Source organism: Oncorhynchus tshawytscha, linkage group LG07, assembly GCF_018296145.1.
Source record: "Oncorhynchus tshawytscha isolate Ot180627B linkage group LG07, Otsh_v2.0, whole genome shotgun sequence".
NCBI lineage: Eukaryota > Metazoa > Chordata > Actinopteri > Salmoniformes > Salmonidae > Oncorhynchus > Oncorhynchus tshawytscha.
Genome location: NC_056435.1, coordinates 16,500,171 through 16,523,393, shown reverse-complemented (window position 1 = coordinate 16,523,393; position 23,223 = coordinate 16,500,171). Strand labels below are relative to the sequence as shown.

Sequence of the window (23,223 nt, the reverse complement as noted above, 5' to 3'; positions counted from 1 at the left end):
ACATTCTTATTTTCAATGACTGCCTAGGAACAGTGGGTTAACTGCCTTGTTCACGGTCAGAATGACAGATTTTCACCTTGTCAGCTCGGTGGATTCAATCTTGCAACCTGAACTTGTCCAACGCAATAACGACCTGCCTCTCTCGTTGCACTCCACAAGGAGGCTGCCTGTTATGTGAATGCAGTAAGCCAAGATAAGTTGCTACCTAGCATTAAAGTTATCTTATTAAAAACAATTAATCATAATCACTAGTTAACTTCACATGGTTGATGATATTACTAGATATTATCTAGCGTGTCCTGCCTTGCATATAATCTGACTGAGCATACAAGTATCTGACTGAGCGGTGGTAGGCAGAAGCAGGCGCGTAAACATTCATTCAAACAGCACTTTAGTGCGTTTTGCCAGCAGCTCTTCGTTGTGCATCAAGCATTGCACTGTTTATGACTTCAAGCCTATCAACTCCCGAGATGAGGCTCGTGTAACCGAAGTGAAATGGCTAGCTAGTTAGCACGCGCTAACGCCCTGGTTCGAGCCCAGGGAGGAGCGAGGAGAGGGACGGAAGCCATACTGTTACACTGGCAATACTAAAGTGCCTATAAGAACATCCAATAGTCAAATGTTAATGAAATACAAATTGTATAGAGGGAAATAGTCCTATAATTCCTATAATAACTACAACCTAAAACTTCCTGGGAATATTGAAGACTCATGTTAAAAGGAACCATCAGCTTTCATATATTCTCATGTTCTGAGCAAGGAACTGTAACGTTAGCTTTCTTACATGGCACATATTTTACATGGAACATATTGCACTTTTACTTACTTCTCCAACACTTTTGTTTTGCATTATTTAAACCAAATTGAACATGTTTCATTATTTACTTGAGGCTAAATAGATTTTATTGATGTATTATATTAAGTTAAAATAAGTGTTCATTCAGTATTGTTGTAATTGTCATTATTACAAATAAATAAACAAAAAATTGGCCGATTTAATTGGTATCGGCTTTTATGGTCCTCCAATAATCGGTATCGCCGTTGAAAAATCATAATCGCTCATAATCGAGTGTGTTAACTATTTAACTGTACTAGAATGCTTAAAAGGCAGCAACAATTTTAAATATCGGTTATCGGTTTCGTTTTTGGGGCATTTTTTGCATCCCATTATTCTAAAATTGATTATATTATAAATGTTTTTTTCATCAATCTACACACAATACCCCATAATGCCATCACAATACCCCATAATGCCATCACAATACCCCATAATGCCAATCCAATACCCAATAATGCCAAAGCAAAAACAGATTTAGATTTTTTGCAAATGTATTAAAACTATTCCCAAGGACAACTCGTCTGAGTAATGTAAGATGTACGACCCCAGGATAACTAGTCTCCGTGTAATGTAAGATCCCAGGATAACTAGTCTGAGTAATGTAAGTTTCAAATAGTTTTAACCCATTACAGTCTAAGCCTTGTCTGAGGGGGAGGTCCTTCTAAGCTATACGGAATTGTTTTAAGAAGGTTTAAATAACATGAAGGGCTTCCCCAGTGTAGTACTGTAGAAACACCCTCCAACATGAAGGGCTTCCCCGGTATAGTACTGTAGAAACACCCTCCAACATGAAGGGCTTCCCTAGTATAGTACTGTAGAAACACCCTCCAACATGAAGGGCTTCCCCAGTATAGTACTGTAGAAACACCCTCCATCATGAAGGGCTTCCCCAGTATAGTACTGTAGAAACACCCTCCAACATGAAGGGCTTCCCCAGTATAGTACTGTTTTAAGGTTATACCAAGGATAATTTAGCTTTCTGATTTTGAATTGTAAGACTCCTTGAAGTATCAACCAAAAATATTCAAAAGTTAATTTATGTCAAATTATTAGGCCATACTGCTATAACCCATAGTAACACATTGGATAACATTCACAACATGGAACCATAGTAACCATAGTAACACATTGGATAACATTCACAACATGGAACAACAGTAACCATAGTAACATCATTTCCCCCAAAACATCTAAAGGAAGTTTGTTCTGAAGTGTCTGGTTTCCTTGATAGCAGGGAGGAGTTTCCTCATTACCAGATATACTACATCCATAACTAGTGGTTTCCTCATTAGCATGGAGGAGTTTCTACAAGCAAATTGCATGTGCATCGCCCTCGTGCCGCAATTTATTAAACACAGAAAGGGGCCTATATTGGAGACCAAAAGTTGTCTGGCACACTGCTTAGAGTTTCAACAACTTTAATAATATATTTATTGTCTACAATCTTAGATGTTACTACTAATGTGAAAACAAGACAATTTTCATATAATTTAACAGACATCAATTGTTGTACAACTTCATGGGTACGCTCTGGGCATCACCTTTTACCTCAAATAAACAGTGGATTTCTGCTGTTGTGGGCCTTTAACCATCTGTTTGACTTTGCCATTCACACAGGAGAGAGACGGGACTACCGTGGATCATCTGGGGAGCCTCAACAACCTCATGATGCTGACGAGGCAGAGAAGAGTCTCTCCACATCAGAACTCCTCCAGAAACACCAGCACAGACCCACAGGGAAGAAACCTCATTGCTGCTCTGACTGTGGGAAACGTTTCAAATATTCATCATACCTTAAAATTCACCAGCGAGTACACACAGGAGAGAAACCTTATAGCTGTACTCAATGTGAAAAGAGTTTTACTCATTCAACTAACCTGATATCACACCAGAGAACACACACAGGAGAGAAACCTTATAGCTGTGATCAATGTGGGCAGAGGTTTACTCAGTCAGGTGCCCTGAAATCCCACCGTAAACTACACACAGGAGAGAAACCTTTTAGCTGTGATCAATGTGCGAAGAGATTTATTAAGTCTAGCAATCTGACAGTACACCAGAGAAAACACACAGGAGAGAAACCATTTAGTTGTAATCAATGTGGGAAAAGTTTTATTACATCTAGAGATCTGACTGTACACCAGAGAACACACACAGGAGAGAAATCTTATAGCTGTGATAAATGTGGGAAGAGTTTTATTACATCTAGCCATCTGACAACACACCAGCGAGTACACACAGGAGAGAAATTTCACCACTGTTCAGATTGTGGAAAAAGCTTTTCAACTTCACATACTTTGAAGATGCACCTGAAAACACACACAGGAGAGAAATCTTATAGCTGTGATCAATGTGGGAAAAGTTTTACTCAGTCAAGCTCCCTGAAATCCCACCATAAGTTACACACAGGAGAGAAACCATTTATCTGTGATCAATGTGGGAAGAGCTTTATTAATTCTAGCAATCTGACAGTACACCAGAGAAAACACACAGGAGAGAAACCATTTAGTTGTAATCAATGTGGGAAAAGTTTTATTACATCTAGCTCTCTGACTATACACCAGCGAGTACACACAGGAGAGAAACCTCACCACTGTTCAGATTGTGGAAAAAGCTTTTCAATGTCACATACTTTGAAGATGCACCAGAAAACACACACAGGAGAGAAATCATATAGCTGTGATCAATGTGGGAAGAGTTTTACTAGGTCAAGCTCCCTGATATCCCACCGTAAACTACACACAGGAGAGAAACCTTTTAGCTGTGATCAATGTGGGATGAGGTTTATTACGTCTGGCAGTCTGACAGTACACCAGAGAACACACACAGGAGAGAAACCTTATAGCTGTGATCAATGTGGGAAGAGTTTTACTACATCAAGCTATCTGACTATACACCAGCGGAGACACACAGGAGAGAAACCTTATAGCTGTGTTCAATGTGGGAAGAGATACTCTGATAAAAGTTATCTGATCAAACATCAGAAAATACATACATGAAGGAGTTGTTTCATGATATCTATGAAATAATGTCACAATGTAGAATGTTTTAACATTGTAGAAGGAGTATTTTAATGATGTCATAATGTAGAACCCTAAACGTTTGCCCCCTGTTCTATTGATTTCAGCATGATATGGATATTAGCCTCGGGGAAAATCCAGGCTCTGAAATGAAAGAGTACTATTTATATGATTTAACAAAAAGTGACTAACAAAAAAAGTTGTTACATTTACCACGTTGGTGACCCATTTGAATGAAAATGCAACACTTCAAAATGTAGCTAGCTGATTTCTACAAATTGTCCTCTAACCAGTGATGTACACATTATTCCTAGATTCCGTGTGGTTTTTGAGCTGTTAGTTTTAACGGAGACATTACACTTAACCACATGCGTCTGTGGCAGAAAAAATGATGTATTTACCTCATTTGGTGGATATTTAACAATTATTTACTTAACAAACAGTACGATATTTCTGTCCTGCGTTTTATGGTGTTCACTCTAGCTTCCTGCAGCTAGTCTGGGTGTCGAGGACATGGGCTTCATTAGAGATGGCTTGAAGCTGACGATTGATGTCGAGGACATCAAAAACCAAACAGCCACATTCCATTCTAAGATTAGTGGTACAGGTGAGACATATGTCTCCGGTCTGATTGAGCCTGCATTCCATAGACGGTGTATGTTGAGCTGGGATAGAGAGGGGTAGAACAAAGGACTCAATGGTCCTGAGACATCCTGGCATCTGGGATATTAGGCCAGGGTCGGGGGTTAACATAACATCTGGGATATTAGGCCAGGGCCGGGGGTTAAGATAACAACTGGGATATTTGGCCATGGTCGGGGGTTAATATAACACCAGGTGCAGATGAAGACAGGATGAGCCCAAAGTGGCTTATGGTGCCCCCCAATCTAGATGGGAGGGGTGGAACCAAGCATTCTGGGTATTAGCTATATAAACTGTGCGTTGTCTGTAAAGGGTAGGCTCTCAGACTAACAGTCAGTTAAGACTGTTGGGCTGATTGTTTCATTATTGCAATAACTAATCAATGTTAAATAAAGATGATTGTTTGAAGAAATGTCCAAGTCTCTCAAAGCACTGAATTTCCACGACACGACCCAATTGAAACAAAATACAACACTTCAAAATGTAAAGAGATGTTTTCTACAAATTGTCCTCTAAACAGTGATGTACACATTATTCCCAGATTCCGTGTGGTTTTTGAGCTGTTAGTTTTAACAGGACGTGCAACCTCATCTTCCCCCTCTCATATGCAAATGATTTTAGCATAATTCGATGAGTGATGACAAATAAGTGTTGCTTTCCTTTGTTCATTGACCCCTACATTTAAATGCATCACTCCAAAATGTAGATGACTGTCTTCTGCAGGTTGTCCTCTAACCTGTGAGGTAAAATATATCTTCCATTTCCATGTGTTTTTTTAGTTGTGTTAGTTTCAACAGCACGTACAACCTGATTTTCTCCCTAATCGATATCAGTGATTTATTGCTGATTGTGCAGTTTATAAGGTGCTTGTTTAAAAAATACAAGAAATATGATTATTGTGGCAGATGTTTGTGTAAATAGCACATGTTATGTTTAGGTTTTCAATTTATCCCAAACTGTTTCTGCATATTGGTTATTGATTTGGACACGTTAAAACTGTGTTTTGACATTGGGATATCCCACCTAGCAAAATGTCATTGAAAAGACGTTGAAAATAAGACTATTCCCGACGTCCGATATAAGTTCGGTTTTAGTTGAAAAAAAAGAACTTACTTTCAACGTACTTGAAGCTTATACACATGGACGCAGTATAATACGTTTGTCTATAATCTATTTGATTAATTGTTATCACTCCAGTATTTATTTACAAGATTCAAGTGCTAGTAATCTAAATTATTTATGCAACCAACTGACAATTTTTGGGTACAATTATATTGACACTGTTGCCCTGCTTTTAGAATATCCGGGTTCATTTTCAGATGTGCCAACCCAAATGTACCAGAACATGACATTGGGGACTGGGCCCCGATCCAATAACATGCCTATCGAGTGAACCCTGAAAAGAGAGAGAAGCTCTGCAGTGAGGTGGAAAGTTACTTCGGAAATTCCAGGAGTTTCCTCTTGAAATGTCCGTGGTGAGGACAACATGGTTTCTGATTGTCTCAAGGGTGTGCATTCAACAAGTTTTGCATTTAGCCAGTGCGTTGCCATGGATCACAATTTATTTTGACTGCACGTTTTTCGGTATTGGAGATTAGTTTTGGGGCTCGTTCCAAGGGGGCGAGAGTTCTAGAAGCTAGTGAGTTTTCAGTTGTTTGTTGGTGGTAAGCATTCTCTTAGGGGGGAAGGTGTTACAGTCTTTGGTTTTTCCATTTATGTTTTGAGGTGGACACCAAGGAACTTGAAACTCTCGACTCGCTCCACTACAGCCCCGTTGATGTTAATGGTGACCTGTTCGGCCCTGCTTTTCCTGTAGTCCACGATCATCTCCTCTGTCTTGCTCACGTTGAGGGAGAGGAAGTGCCAGGTCTCTGACGACCTCCCTGTAGGCTGTCAGGGAGAGGTTTAAAATGTCAGTGAAGACACTTGCCAGTTGGTCTGTGCATGCTCTGGGTACATGCCCTGGTAATCAGTCTGTCCTGGCGGCGTTGTGAATGTTGACCTGTTGAAATGGTCTTGCTATGGAGAGTGTGATCACACACGTCCGGAACACATCAATCATGCTTCAGAGTTGCTTGCCTCAAAGCAAAAAAGGCATTTATGTCGTCTGGAAGCTCGTCTCCACCTTTTCTTTAGGTGAATGACAGGGATTTAGGCCTGGTCTCCTGAAAGCAGTATATACTTCGCGTCAGACTCGTTAAAGATTTTTTTTTTGTCAAGTTTGAGGTGACTAATCACTGTTCTGATGTCCAGAAGCTCTACCATGCGAACGAGTTCCCACTAGAGAACACAATCACATGCTGCATGAGGTGTGGCTAACGTTAGCAAGCTTGAGCTAGATACCAAGCTAGCATACAAACTCGGTAGAAATAGTGCATTGTGGGTAATGAGAAGATATCCAGAAATAAGTTAAGAAATATGTTTTTGCTTTATTAAATAACTGTTTGTCCTTATAGGTAACCAGATCTTCAATACAACTAAGTTACTAAGTCTTTAAACACACTGTGTTGTTACACTGGTGAGTAAAAACTCATGCTTCCTATCCTTTAACTTGTTGTCTGAAAATAAAATATACATTTTACTCAACTGCGTCCAGTCAGCAGATGGACTAGATGACGCTTAGGCCGCCCGTTGTGACTCGTGTCAAGAATTCAGCAGAGCAAGTTTGTATGAAGGTCTGGTTATTAAATGGGATCATAGTTCAATAGTAATATCCTCTAAAACGCTCTGGTGACAAACGTTGCTGCCCTGTTTCCAGTTGTCCACATGGCTGGGAGAACCTATTCAAGTAAGTAAGTAAATAGGTTTTGGAAATGTAAAAAAACACAATGTATTATTAGCTAACTAGCTACAGTGCAGGCTAACTCAAATGAGCTGCTAAATGAGTTGCTAAATGATCTATCTAACTAACTTCAAATACTGTATAGATAGATAGCTAAGTGAATTAAATATCACCAGCTACCTAACTTAATATTAGCTCGTTATCTTTATGTATTTATCACTGTAAAAAACAAACTCCAAATGCATTTGTAGGTAGCTAGCTAACAGCCATGGAGTGTGAAAGGATAGCAGCCCCAACTGTCAGTGAGAGAGGAGGCTATTCTGGATAGGGCAGGTACTTTTGTGTAGTTCCTGTCCCTAGAAGTGAGTCATTGAGATAATAGTAACATAATATTCAGTGTGGTGTAATTTGACTAGAATGAAATCTGTTTCTTGTGAGGTTTTCTGTCCTCAGATAAAGAGCGCTATGAAAGCCAGTCTACATATGAAGAGGTCCCAATGAAGAGCAGTGGTTCTCAGTCCTGGGGACTCAAAGAGGGGCACATTGTTGTTTTTGCCTTCGCACTGCACAGCTGATTCAAATGATCAACTCATCATCAAGCTTCAAGTGGTATTTATGTATTCATTTGTGATGCCATCCTTGATATGATCATGTTATTGTCACAAGCTACACATGCACATATGTGTGCCCATGTATCTATCAATCCAATGTTATCATGATTTGTTATCAGGGATATTATACTTTAGTAATCCACAATGACCTGGTGATTTAACAGTCTAATAATTACATTGTCTTCCATATTCCTACAGATATCTTGTAACTTCCTTCAAAACGATTGCCTACAGTTAACGTGTAGGGCACTGCAAGGTCGGGTGACCAGGGTCATCTGGGACTGCCTCCTGGAGGAATTCAGGTGTGTGAAGGCTACCTGTGTCCTGCGTAACTTCATGAGGATGGACACAAGGACCGGGAGGGGATCTGCAGCTCGCCGCCGTGTGCCAGAGGAGGAGTCTGCTGCTCTGCAGGATGTTTCAAGGATGGGGTCCAACAATGCAGCAAGAGAAGCAATCCGTGTGCAGGAGATCTTCACCACCTACTTCTTCAGAGGGTGCTGTTCCCCGGCAACACCATAGACTACACTATGCACAACCAAAGTCTCTTTTAAGAGCCATTCACATTGCAATAAGAGTATTCTTCCATTTACTTAGCTATGTCAACTGCAGTTATTCAATTCACAGTTTCTATCCCTTTGATTTATACTTCTCAGGTGAGGGTGCTGTTTAGGTAAGGGTGTGATGTCTGTACAAAAACAAAACAGGCTCTTATCCCGCTCTCCCCTTCGACCCTAAATACTCTAGGTTATATCAGCTGTGTCGGTGAACCCCTCCTGCATCTGAACTGGCTACATAGGGTCAACGGGAAGTATTATTAAAGAGATGCTTTACATTGAAATACAGATAGATGCAGTAGTCCCAGAGTCAATGATCCAAGGTCAGTTTTGCATTTCACCTCCTGATTGATGAATAACAATGTTAGAATAAAAAAATAAAACACAAGGCTTAAACATGCTCTCTCTTCATCTGTCTCTCGTCTGCACATATGTTTTGATGTGAGAGGATGCCAACCCCCAGTCTCATCATCGCCACCTCACCTGCTTTTAAGATGACCTTTTGGCCGACTAGAGACACTATTATGTAATTGTGATGAACTGAGATAATATTTAGGTAGCACTGTGATTCATGAATCATGTGCTGCCTTCCCTGCTCCTATGTGTTTACCTCTTTCCCTTTCTGTCTTCTACACCTCTCTTTCCACCTCCTCTTTCTTCCTCTGTTTTTATAATGCACAACAGATGTGCATTGAAGTACAGATTGAACTTGTATTTATAACACTTGGATAATGAGCTTTTCAATAAAGTGTTTCACATTCTCTACTGGTTGAAATTAAGTGTAATGTGATGAAATACTCCACCTATCCTGTGTTTATCAGATCAATACAGATGAAGGGCATTAGATATTGAGATTAACCGTTTTTAGAGTATTTACATGATGCATAGGAAGTGTAGTGTACTGTTTTTTAACATATTTCTGTATATATGAATTAACTAGTTCAATCCTGTTTCCAGTCTATTAGAATGTGTAACCATTGATGTCCCAGGACCAAGATTGGTAAACACTGTTGAAGTGTATAATTGTAATACATACATGCAGACACAGCGTCATTCAAAGACTGGAACTTGACACTATTCTCAAAGACATTCCTACCTAAACTGCACCTTTATTTGCCAAGGTAGAGTACATGATCAGTGAATATATTAAATGTACAGGCTACAATGTGGTGATCTCATGCATGGTAATAACTACATGTATATACGACTTGCATCCTTGGTACAACATGATATTATATTCTACTCAATCCATAGGCTTCATTAATGTCATTCAGGCTGTTTTGAAGTTGATACAGCTGGCTATGATAGCTGAGGTTCATAGCTAGGTTCTGAACTAATATGTATACCAAACGTTTGGTTCCATACACAGATCAGCTAGATAGCTAGCTACACATCCATGGGCATACAGGTATTTTAGTCATCCACTGCACAATAAGCAAGAACATAGCTACGCGATTTCATCTATCTGCATTGAAAATATCAGCAAGGCAAGCTTACAAAATTGAACATTCAATTTGCAGTAAATTCTTCAGCTAGCTAGATTCTATACATCCACTGTTTCACAAAACTACAGCCTGGTTTGCTGGTTGTTTCAGGAGTCCCTAAAACAACCAGAATTACAATTTCATACTCATGTCACAACACCCATAAAGCTAGTCAGCTAACTTGCTGAATGGTGATTTTCATAAATGAACTTTATGATATATAAAAAAAGCATAATTGTTTGTCTCTACATTAACTAACATTCCTGTCAACTGTACATGGTTTTGCATGATTTGTTATGACGTTATAATCCCTTACATTTTGCTTCCATCCCAGTATTTCTATTTGCCATCTTTGATCCAGTTCTGTTCTGTGTAGGGGTACCCCTCTCTCCTAGTATTGTTGTCTGCCATCTTTGATCCAGTTCAGTTCTGTGTAGGGGTACCCCTCTCTCCTAGTATTGTTGTCTGCCATCTTTGATCCAGTTCAGTTCTGTGTAGGGGTACCCCTCTCTCCTAGTATTGTTGTCTGCCATCTTTGATCCAGTTCAGTTCTGTGTAGGGGTACCCCTGTCTCCTAGTATTTCTGTCCGCCATGTTTGATCCAGTTCAGTTCTGTGTAGGAGTACCCCTCTCTCCTAGTATTTCTGTCCGCCATCTTTGATCCAGTTCAGTTCTGTGTAGAGGTACTCCTCTCTCCTAGTATTTCTGTCTGCCATCTTTGCTGAAGAAAGTCTAACAGTCACTAGTGCAGCAGCAGCCTCCCCGGTCCGAGTGCCGGCCCGGTAAGATCTTTAAGATGCCATGGAAAGTGTAGTGTCTTAACACTTAGTACTTATTTATGTAATAAGAAAGACTCTGAATACAAGCAATTGAACTGGAGCTTCACATTTACTCAAACAAGTTAGTACCAGAATAACATAGAACAACACTGCGCATGACCAATGGTGCTCCCTCCTTAAAGGGGACATCAGTAATTAACAGAACATAACATTCCTTCTCTTATACAATCAGAGTTACTTTTACCAAACCACAACTGAAACATTTCCCAGAACTTGTTGTAGTTATTTTGCATCTTTTAATTTGAACTTGAACAGTTCGTTTTTGTTTGTTTGTTTATAAGTCTAGTCTGTCTGGCGGACGGTGCCTTCGTTCTGGGTAGCGCCTCTGATTGTCTGGAGGCTCCTGAACATCCTCAGTGTGTGCTTGTTCCATTATATTTTCTGCTATAGCAGCACCTTCATCAACACCTTCCCTTCTTTCAGCCTGGGGTCTCTTTACTGCCCCACCTTCCTCTACAGTTCCCTGTGTGTCACTCTCAGGATCTCTCTGTGCCTGTTCTCTCTCGATTGTTGTGCTGTTTTCCATGGAATGCATTTGGTTAAGGTGACGCCGCCACATTATGTCTGGGCTCACTTGAACCTGGTAAGTTCTGGGTCCCGTTTGTGTGTGTACGGTCCCTCTTGTCCATTTCCCTCTTCTTCTGTAGTCTCGCACCATCACTTCCTGTCCTGTTTGGAGATGGCGCTCCCGGCCCCGGAGAGCATCTTGGCTGGTTTGTTCAGCACTTCATTACGCCTGTTTGGCTTCATGATGTCCAGCTGTGTGCAGAGAGGCCTCCCGAACATCAGTGCGGCTGGGCTTTCATTTGTCGTGGTATGTGGGGTGTTTCGGTAGGAGGCCAGGAACTTGGCCAGTTTTGTTTGCAAAGTCCCTTCGTCTCGTTTTGCTGCACGGAGTCCTTGCTTAGGGTTTGCACAAAGCGTTCTGCCAACCCATTGGTGGCAGGGTGGTACGGAGCTGAGGTTGAGTGTTTGATTCCATTTATGACATGAATCTTGTAAACTCGTCACTTACAAAAGCTTCTGCATTGTCACTTACCAGCTGCAGTGGCAAACCGAAGTGTGCAAACGTTGTTCTGAGACACTCTATCGTCTGAGCTGAGGTGGAGGAGTCAGTGCAAAACACCTCTGGCCATTTGGAATGGGCATCAACTATAACCAGAAACATGTGCTTTTCAAAGGGACCAGCGTAGTCCACATGAATTCTCTGCCATGGCTCTGCGGGCCATTCCCATGGGTGGACTGGGACAGGAGCAGGCATGTGAAGGGTTTCCAAACATCCGCTACAGTTCTTTGCCATATTTTCTATCTGTTGGTCCAGACCTGGCCACCAGAAGTGGCTCCTTGCGAGCAGCTTCATTTTGACAATTCCAACATGACTTTCATGTAGTTGCTGCAAGACTAGATGTTGGCTTTTCTGGGGTATCATGACTCTCATTCCCCACATCAAACATCCTTGATACGTTGTAATTTCGTTTCTCCGCTGGAAATACGGAGTCAGCTCCTTTCTGCCAGTAGCTGGCCATCCTGACATGGTGTAGGTGTACACTTTTGACAAGGTCACATCTTTCCTTGTCTCATGTTTGATAACTGTGCTTGTGACCGGTAGTCAACTGCATCCACCCTCCTCTGTCTTTCTCTTGTACACGGCAGTCTGGATAATCCATCTGCATTTGTGTGGAGGGATGACGGCTTAAACTCAATGTCATACATATGACTGGCAAGGAACAAGGCGTATCGCTGTAACCTGGCCGCTGTCATTGCCGGAATGCCTTTCTTTGGACTGAAAATGGAAAGCAACGGCTGGTGATCCGTAACCAGTGTGAAACGCTTACGATATAGGTATGGGTGGAATTTCTTGACGCCCCACACTAATGCCAGTGCTTCTTTGTCGATTTGTGAGTAGTTTTTCTCTGCATCATTCAATGTTCGTGACGCGAATGCAACTGGCCTCTCTGACCCATCTTTCAGTGGGTGTGAAAGGACGGCACCTAAGCCATAAGGGGACGCATCACAAGCCAACTTCACTGGCATTTCAGGGTCGTAATGCATCAGGACCTGTTCAGATGTTATGAGCCGTTTTGCCTCCAGAAATGCATTTTCACACTGCTCTGTCCACCGCCATGTCCTATTCTTTTCCAGGAGCTGATTTAGAGGCTGGAGTACTGCTGAAAGGTTTGGGAGGAATCTTCTGTAGTAATTGATCAGTCCCGTGAAAGATCTCACTTCTGTGATATTTTGTGGTCGTGGTACCTGTACCACTGCCTCGATTTTGTCCTGTGTTTTGTGCAATCCATTGCAGTCAATCTCATGTCCACAGAAGACAATCTTGTCTTTGAAGAACTCACACTTCGTTAAGTTTGCCTGTAGACCATACTCTTTCAGTCTTTTCAGGACCTCTTCCAGGTTAGCCAGGTGCTCTTTGTCGGTGCGTCCTGTTATGATCATGTCATCCAGGATACACTGGGTTCCTGGGATTCCTTGTAAAATCTGGTCAATAGTTTGTTGCCAAATGGCTGGGGATGATGCAATGCCAAAAACAGGCGGTTATACCTGTATAGACCTTTGTGTGTGTTTATTGTCAGGTACTGTTTGGAACTCTCTTCAACCGGTAGCTGCAGGTAAGTCTGTTTCAGATCGATTTTACTGAAGTGTTTCCCACCAGCTAGTGCAGCAAAGATGTCATCCAGACGTGGTAGGGGGTATTGGTCCACATGCAACATTGAATTCACAGTTACCTTGAAGTCCCCACACATTCTAACAGACCCGTCTTTCTTCACAATAGGAACTATGGGTGTGGCCCATTCGCTTCTGTCCACTTTCGTCAGGATCCCTGTATCCTGCAAGCGATCGATTTCCGCTTCCACCTTTGGTCTCAGGGAGTATGGAAAAGATCTGGCTTTGCAGAATTTTGGGGTTGCGTCATCTCTTAGAACAAGTTTTGCTGTGAAGCCTTTTACTGTTCCCATCTGATCACTGAAAACTGTGTTGTATTTCTTCCGCAAGTGTTCCAGTGTTTGGTCTGTGCCTTTCTCTTTGGACTGGAACATGTGGAGCATTTTCAAGTCACACCAATTCAGCTTTATTTTTGAAAGCCATTCCCTGCCAAATAATGGGGGGCCAGTTCCAGGCACCACATACATCTGTAACTGCTGTGTTTCCCCATAATGCACTCTGACCTGCAACGCCCCCATTGGGCTCAATCTCTCTCCTGAGTATGTCTTCAGCAACACATTTGTGTTCTTCAGCTTGATAGCCTTAAAGTGCTCATTGTAGACGGTAGTGGAAATCATAGACACTGCAGATCCTGTGTCCAGCTCCATTTTGAGGGGTTTGCATTCGATATCTGGTGTCACCCATATTATGCTACTGCTGGGAGAAGTCACTGTGTTTAACTCCATTGTACCAATTAATCGTTCATCTGAATCACTGCCACTGTTCTCTGCTAGTGCATTCACAGACCCTTTAATTTTCTCAGTTTTCCTGTTGTGACTGAATTTAGCTTTGCATGCTCTTTGAATGTGCCCTCTTCTACTGCATTTGTGACAAATTTCGTCTTTGAAATGGCAGTCCTCTGCTCTGTGACCATCTCTGTCACACCTGTTGCATTTGTCGGCCACACGGGGGCGCTGTCGACTGCGTGAAAACTTGTGCAGGGAAATTTGTGACAGGTCAGTACTTCTTTTACTTTGCAACTCAAATGCATCTTTAGTCGTGATTTCCATAGCCACAGCAATTTCAACAGCCTTTGCAAACGTGAGCTCTGATTCTGTGAGCAAACATTTTTGAATGTGTTCATGTTTCAGTCCACAAAGAAATCTATCCCTTAAATGTGTCATTTAGGTTCTCTCCAAACTGGCAATGTTCAGACAGTTTCTTCAACACTGCTACATATGTACTAACACCCTCCCCCTCATTCTGATCTCTCTTGTGGAAACGAAAACGTTCCGCGATGAGGAGTGGTTTAGGTGATAGGTGATTTTGCAATATCTCCACAATCTCTGTGAATGTTTTATTTGAGGGCTTTAGAGGGACAGTCAGATCTCTTAGCAAACTGTATCTTGGCGTAACAGTCATAAGGTGTTGGCTTCACTGACAGTCACTGGACCCAGTTTTGAGTTCAGCTCAGGACTAGCCCCTGAATTCACTACACTATGAATAGAAGGACTGGTCATCCATAAGGTCAAAATCATAGTTTTAACCAGGTTTCGAGGCTACACAGTGGAGTTATGCAATGTTTTGGTTTCTGATGGGGCAATACAGTTGAAATATTTGAGGCATTTATAAGTTACACTACTGTTCAAAAGTTTGGGATCACTTAGAAATGTCCTTGTTTTTGAAAGAAAATCTGACAAGTCCTCAACTGACAGCTTCATTAAATAGTACCCGCAAAACACCAGTCTCAACGTCAACAGTGGAGAGGCGACTCCGAGATGCTGCAAAGAAAAAGCTATATCTCAGACTGGCCAATAAAAATAAAAGATTTAGAACAAAACAACACAGACACTGGACAGAGATATGTATTTTTCTTTGCAACACTGCCTAGAAGGCCAGCATCCTTTTCACTGTTAACGTTGAGACTGGTGTTTTACAGGTACTATTTGATGAAGCTGTCAATTGAGCAATTGTGAGGTGTCTGTTTCTCAAACTAGACACTCTAATTTACTTGTCCTCTTGCTCAGTTGTGCACTGGGGCCTCCCACTCCTCTTTCTATTCTGGTGTTAGGTTCAAATTTTTTAGAGTAAATAACTCACGGACACCAGAGAAGCTGAACCAAGTTTAATTCTTCCCAAAGGGTCTTTACAGCTGTAATTCAGACAAAAAGTATATATACCCCACTTTGGACACTCTTCCTTCTCTCCAGTCCTTACATCTTCTGGTTCGACAGGAAGAGGGTAACAGGATACTAAACCCTTATTACTCCCTTCAGGGGATCTGACCTGACCACAACCCCTCCTTCGCCTAATCCACAGATGTCCATTCACTTCCCCTATAGCAATCCTGTGATCTCCTCCCGTCCACCCAGCACATTCCACAGCCACTCTGTCTTTCTACAGATCTCACTCCTTTATATACTCTGCGTCTGATCTATCATGTCTTTAATATCTCAATGTTCAAAGTTTAGCCCGAATCCAACATTGGTTAGGGCCAGTTTGCGCTGTTCTCTGAAGGGAGTAGTCACAGCATTGTACGAGATCTTCAGTTTCTTGGCAATTTCTCCCATGGAATAGCCTTAGTTTCTCAGAACAAGAATAGACTGACGAGTTTCAGAAGAAAATTATTTATTTTTGGCCATTTTGAGCCTGTAATCGAACCCACAAATGCTGATGCTCCAGATACTCAACTAGTCTAAAGAAGGCTAGTTTAATTGCTTCTTTAAACAGAACAACAGTTTTCAGCTGTGCTAACATCATTGCAAAAGGATTTTCTAATGATCAATTAGCCTTTTAAAATAATAAACTTGGATTAGCTAACACAACGTGCAATTGGACACAGGATTGATGGTTGCTGATAATGGGCCTCTGTATGCCTATGTAGATATTCCATTAAAAAACAGCCATTTCCAGCTACAATAGTAATTTACAACATTAACAATGTCTACACTGTATTTCTGATAAATTTGATGTTATTTTATTGGACAAAAAATGTGCTTTTCTTTCAAAAACAAGGACATTTCTAAGGGACCCCAAACTTTTGAACGGTAGTGTGTATTCTTCAGGAATCAATGGTTATATGGTAGATGGGTCTATAACTGCCAGTGTAGATTTCCTGTGGGGGTCAATTTGTTAGAGCTGTTGATAAGTCATTGTATTCAAAGACCTCAATGTCTTGCCAGGAGGGTGCAAGGTGCTGTGTTGTTGTTGTCTGATGCCAGGACTTGTGTGACGGCCTTTTCCTGCTCCAGGACTGTTTCCGTCATCTGCAGTGGAGATCCCCACCTTGTCAGGGCCTTCTGTGATGAGCTTGTTAAGGGGCAGGCCCACCTTGTCGGGGCCTTCTGTTATGAGCTTGTTGAGGGGCAGGCTCAGTTTATCCTTTGGACTTGTCAGGGCCTTCTGCTTCTTCCAACTGTAGGAAAATGTGCTGACCACTTTCTTGCATTTAATCCATTTATAGATTTACATACTACTGTTGTGATTAAGAGAGCTATATTGCTTTAGAAAACAGAATCATTTATATGGTAGGATATTTATTATTGAAAGAGAGAGGATATATTGAAACCAGAGGCTAATGTATAAATTATAAATAAAAGCAATGTAATGTTTGAATATTGCACACATTTACAAATGACAAATGTGATAGATATGCATAGCGGTATATATTCTGCTAAACGTATAAGAAGGATCAGGCAGTGTTGTCAGCTATAACTTTAAACAGAGGAGATCAAGAATACAATCGTTATTCTGCAATTTAAGTTATGTTGTTTTGTGTTTTGGACGTTTAAACTTGACCATGTTAAAACCACTGTCTTGTCCATTTGTTCAGCTCCAATGGTTTGACTGTTTTCTCTTCATACATACTTCACGTGACACTTTTAAGCTTCTGCACTCCTCTTGTCATCGAGCTCTCTGCCTTCCACCTCAGAGTGGATTCTTATCAAAATTTTTATCAAATAAAGATTGATTGTAATGAAGAAATGACAAAGTCTCTCCTGAATGGTTAGAATTTCCACCACAGTGTGCAATAGGCTTTTTCAATACCAACAATGATAGACGAGATCCATTCTGTTGATTTACTTCTGTGTTTTGATTGTTGTCCTTTTGCATCACCCAACTTCGGTTGAGCTTCAATTGGCCAAACATTCTCTTGCAAAATGTCTTGATATACGTGGGAATTCATTTTTCCGTCAATGATAGCAAGCTGTCCAGGCCCTGAGGCAGCAAAGCAGCCCCAAACCATGATGCTCCCTCCACCATACTTTACATTTGGGATGAGGTTTTAATGTTGGTGTGCTGGGACTTTTTTTCTTCACACATAGTGTTGTGTTTTCCTTCCAAACAACTCAACTGTAGTTTAATGTATCCACAGAATATTTTGCCAGAAGCGCTGTGGAACATCCAGGTGCAATTTTGCAAACTTCAGACATGCAGCAATGTTTTCTTTGGACAGCAGTGGTTTCTTCAGTGGTGTCCATCCATGAACACCATTCTTGTTTAGTGTTTTACGTATCGCAGACTCATCAACAGAGATGTTAGCATGTTCCAGAGATTTCTGTAAGTCTTTAGCTGACACTCTAGTGAATGTTTAAATGATGATTTAATATAGACAAGAAAAATACAATAATGTGCATGTTATTAGTTTAAGCACACTGTTTGTCTATTGTTGTGACTTAGATGAAGATCAGATCAAATGACCAATTTATGCAGAACTCCAGGTCATTCCAAAGGGTTCACATACTTTTTCTTGCCACTGTAGATGTCATGTATTGTCATGTTATGTTCGCTATAATGAAACATCTCCAAGTGAAATAAAGTCGATAAGATACTCTTAAGACATTAAATAAAAAATGGTTGTTCAGAAATCATTAATTATCATGTTGCTCTCATAAAACAAACTAAATATTTCACAATCATTCCACTGCTGATATTCACATAGAATAATTACAAGGATCATATTTCTCAGTTGCATTGACCTGCAGACATCAGACACCACCTCTCCCTTGTGCACATGCGACTGAAATGTAACCAATCACAAAAATCACTGAGCCAGATTTGATGGCCCAATAAAAACGAAATTGCATGTTTCTGCCAGCCAATGGGATAATTCCAGTGCAGTACATGTGAAAAGGGATCATTCCAGTGCAGTACATGTGTAGAGGGATAATTCCAGTGCAGTACATGTGTAGAGGGATAATTCCAGTGCAGTACATGTGTAGAGGGATAATTCCAGTGCAGTACATGTGTAGAGGGTGTAGAGGGATAATTCCAATTCAGGAAGTTCCTACCCCCTATAACTTTTTGTCTGAACATTATAATATACATTTTGCTCAACTGCGTTACCCACTCCAGTCAGCAGATGGCGGTGTGGGGATTTAAGGTTATGCTGTTGGTGTGACGTATAATCTAGTGGACAGAACGCTTCTTTCAACAGCCGCAACAGTTAGTCAGCCACCTCGGTAGCTTGCTAGACACAATGTTATGCTGTTGGTGTGACGTATAATCTAGTGGACAGAACGCTTCTTTCAACAGCCGCAACAGTTAGTCAGCCACCTCGGTAGCTTGCTAGACACAATAGCCGAACCAATAAAGCTCTTTAGACGCTATCGTGTATACTAGCCACTGTGTTTTAAACACTCTTCTGTCGTCTAGTTAGTTATCAGATTTAATTTCAAATTTACAGTGTTGTTATTATTCAGCTAGCGGTCTGGTTAAGTTAAATTTAGCCGAGCTAACATCCCCGACCATGCGGTCACTAAGCTACTCTCCTTCTACAGAAGAGGAGGATATCACAGTAAAACCAGAAGTAGAGGGTGAAAGAAGAGGAAGATGCATTTAGAGTGAAAGAGGAGGAGGATGTTACAGTAAAAGGAGAGGAGGATGCAGTTTATGGAGTGAAAGAGGAGGAGGGGGAGATGACTGTTACATCGAAAAAGTGGGAGGAGGAAGAAGAGGATGAAACTGGATACCTGGGCCTGGTTTCCCAAACACATCTTAAGGCATCCAATGGTTCTAACGATGAATTTAGCCATAAGATGGTTTTGAGAAACCGTTCCCTGATTGACACTAGTAAGTACTGTCTTAAAAACAGAGGCACAAACTCTGCAGTTGTTTAACTGATGTTTGGTGTTAAAGAGGGAATCTGCAATTGCTACATCCATATTGTGACTTTTAAATTATTTATTTATAGCCATTGATTCTTGAAGAATATAACACATGCTTCATGAGCTTAGTTCAACTGTTGTACCTGTTGTATCAACTGTTGTGCCCATCAGATCCCCAAATAAGCTTTTTTGACTAATGTTTAGAAATAATGTAAATAAACACTGTATAGCCTCAACATGGTAAAAAACATGGTTAAAACTATAATGTTGATATCATGGACGGTCAGTCCTTGCATCCATAGGTCTGTCTGTCTGGAGTTACATTTCTCCAACCCCATAATCATCTTATTACCAAAACAGTGGTGGAATAGAATATGTTATTGTTTGAACTGCAGATTGCTGGCTTGTGTGTTTTTTATGAACAGCAACAAAATGGCTGCCCAGAGACTTGGTTTGGTAAACAGCTGAGGGATGGGGGAAGGAGAAGTGTAACCACTCTCAAATTCATAGAGAACGATATTGTAGAAATCGTAACCCAACAGCTAGTGACCTCGTCAATAAGTTCAGACATCTTGGCGTAACAGTTATAAGGTGCTGGCATGACAGTCACTGGACACAGGTTTGAGTTCAGCTCAGGGCTACCCCCTGAATTCACTACACTATGAATACAACGACTGGCCATCCATGAGGTCATAATGATAATTTAACCAGGTTTCTAGGCTATATAGTATATTCTATAATATGTATCTCTCTCTCTCTCTCTCTCTATATATATATATATATATATATATATATATTAGTATATTCTAGAATTCATCCATGATGTCATAATGATAGTTTAACCAGGTTTCTATTCTATCATATGTATATATATATATATATAGTATATTCTAGAATTCATCCATGATGTCATAATGATAGTTTAACCAGGTTTCTAGGCTATATAGTATATTCTATCATATGTATATCTCTCTCTCTATATATATATTAGTATATTCTAGATTTCATCCATGATGTCATAATGATAGTTTAACCAGGTTTCTATGAAATATAGTGTATTCTAGAATTCATCCATGATGTCATAATGATAATTTAACCAGGTTTCTAGGCGATATAGTATGTTCTATAATTGCCAGTGAAGATTTCCTGTGGAGGTCATATTATTAGAGCTGTTGGTAAGTCATTGTATAATATTCTGCCAATTTATTTTCATGCCATTACATTAAAGGCAAGACATACCTAGATTCAATTACATTCATGAATTGGTTTGAAACCTTTGTTTTAAACTCTTCTCAAACATACATTAAAATACAACACCTGTTTGGCTCCTCCCTTTCCTGGGTTGGTGAACAGCGGTATTAAATTGAATGAATGAATCTGAGCCTCACGCTCATCACCTGTGGAAGGCGAGGCTTCCAGCGAGGTGTGGATTTAATAGTATGTTGTACCTAGTTCCCCTCCTTCAGGGAACAGTAGTTATAGTCATAACGTGTGGATTTAATAGTATGTTGTACCTAGTTTCCCTCCTTCAGGGAACAGTAGTTATAGTCATAATGTTAAGCTTGTCAAATGTTGAACTTCAACTTAAATACTGGATCTAGCTGTCGGACAGTTTTTTGTATTCAGATCTCTGAAATGCACTCTAAGTACGTCACATTTAGTGTCTCCTTATGTTTCGCTGGGAAAACAGTTTTCATGTGCACAGCAATTATAAATCATTTCAGAGTTTCCTAAATCCAATGGTTCTAACCAAGAGTCACCTTAACTTTATAGAAAACACCCAAATGGATACTGTCGTTAACACGGTTCTTCAATAATTACACATAATATTTAATACTGTAGCTGTTATTAAGTTAATCACATGTTCAACTATCATCAGCTGAACCAGGAAATCATTTTCTGAATTCCAATCAAATGACAAACATCCCGACATGCAACAACAACAAAAGTGCTTCTTCATTCATTACTCTGGTAAAGACAGTTATGCCGTGCTCCACGTTAGATCCAACATCATTAACAAATTGATGTTTATAATGTTATTGTCTGCTTGATTTATCTCATTAGTCTCATTAGTCTGTTTAGCTCATAATGTGTAGAGAACTGTTCCTTGATGGATAGGCTGTTGTACAACATACAGAGCTATTTTCTTATTCAGGACATTTAGAATGACAACACATTACAGAGTAGCCTAGTGGGATTATTCACAAAATTATCTGGTGATCAGGTTATGAAATGTCATGATAAAGACATTTTAGTTTCCATGTTTCACCTGAAATATTTAATTATTTATAGTCCTAGGTCTGTTATTGTTAGGTGAAGTTATGGGTCCTACAGTAGGTCTATGTTATTGTTAGGTGAAGTTATGGGCCAATTTGGCAAGCACTTAGTGTACAAACCTTCATTGTCTGGCTGATGGAACAGCTAGCCAAAGAGCATTTTACTGGTTGAAGAGTTTTTTTAAAGTATAAAGCAGTTGATATGGGACCATAGCACAAACATATTAAGCATATTAAGTGATTCAAGCGAGCCTAATAATCCAAAAGTTATGTGAAATGCTCTCATAAGCAACCTGCACAATAAACTGCACAAGCATCAGAAACGCTGTTGTTTTGACAAGTCGCAATAAATCACAGATATCGATTAGGGGGGAAATCAGGCATACGTGCTGTTGAAACTAACACAACTAAAAAAAACTCATGGAAATGGGAGATATCTTTTACCTCACTGGTTAGAGGACAACCCGAAGAAGACAGCTAGCTACATTTTGAAGTTTTACATTTTGATTCAAGAGGGTGGCCAACATGGTAAATTACACAACACTTTTTTGTTAAATCTCATAGGTAGTAGTCTTTCAATTCAGAGCCTGGATTTTTCACCTGAGGCTAATATCCATATCATGCTAAAATCAAATGGACAGGGGGCAAACATTTAGGGTGCTACATTGTGACATTCATTAAAATACTCTGACTACAATGTTAAAACATTCCAAATTGTGACATTATGTCATTGATATCATGAAAAAACTCCTTCATGTATTTTCTGATATTTGATCAGAAATCTTTTAATCGGAGAATCTCTTGTCACATTGATCACAGCTATAAGATTTCGCTCCTGTGTGTGTTCTCAAATGTACTATCAGGCTGTTTGGCTGAGTAAAACTATTCCCATATTGATCACAGCTATGGTGTGTTCTCTGGTGTGTCTTCAGACTGCCAGATGTAACAAAACTCTTCCCACATTGAGGACAGTCATATGGCTTCTCTCCTGTTTGTGTTCTCTGGTGCACTATCAGGCTGCTTGACTGAATAAAACTCTTACCACATTGATTACAGCTAAATGATTTCTCTCCTGTGTGTATTCTCTGGTGTGATTTCAGGTTGCTTGGCTGAGTAAAACTTTTCCCACATTGATCACAGCCATAAGGTTTCTCTCCCGTGTGAATTCTCTGATGTATTTTAAGGTCTACTGAAGAGGTTAATCTCTTCCCACAGTCAGAGCAGCAGTGTTAGTTTCTCTCCAGCAGTGTTAGTTTCTCTCCCATGTGTATTATCAGGTGTACTTTCAGTGAATTTGATCTTAAAACTTCTTCAGGATAGGGGGCAGCATTTTCACTTTTGGATAAATAGCGTGCCCAATTTCAACTTACTGCTACTCTTCTAGAACATAAGATATGCATATTATTCATAGA

General features: G+C 40.3%; 1 protein-coding gene across 1 annotated transcript; it reads left to right on the top strand.

Moving 5' to 3' along the window:
- The first annotated feature begins 1,373 nt into the window (after positions 1-1,373).
- On the top strand, positions 1,374-3,867 carry LOC112219910 (zinc finger protein 420-like). Its single transcript, XM_042325002.1, has 2 exons — positions 1,374-1,408; positions 2,400-3,867. Exons 1-2 carry the CDS (start codon positions 1,374-1,376, stop codon positions 3,835-3,837), a joined length of 1,473 nt encoding a protein of 490 aa, XP_042180936.1. The 3' UTR covers positions 3,838-3,867.
- Positions 3,868-23,223: the final 19,356 nt, after the last annotated feature.

Excerpts from the sequence above, each read along its gene's own strand:
- LOC112219910 (XM_042325002.1), top strand. The coding sequence starts at position 1,374 with ATGTACGACCCCAGGATAACTAGTCTCCGTGTAAT. Across the intron at positions 1,409-2,399 it reads ATAACTAGTCTCCGTGTAAT|TGGATTTCTGCTGTTGTGGG; the intron begins GTAAGATCCCAG and ends TCAAATAAACAG.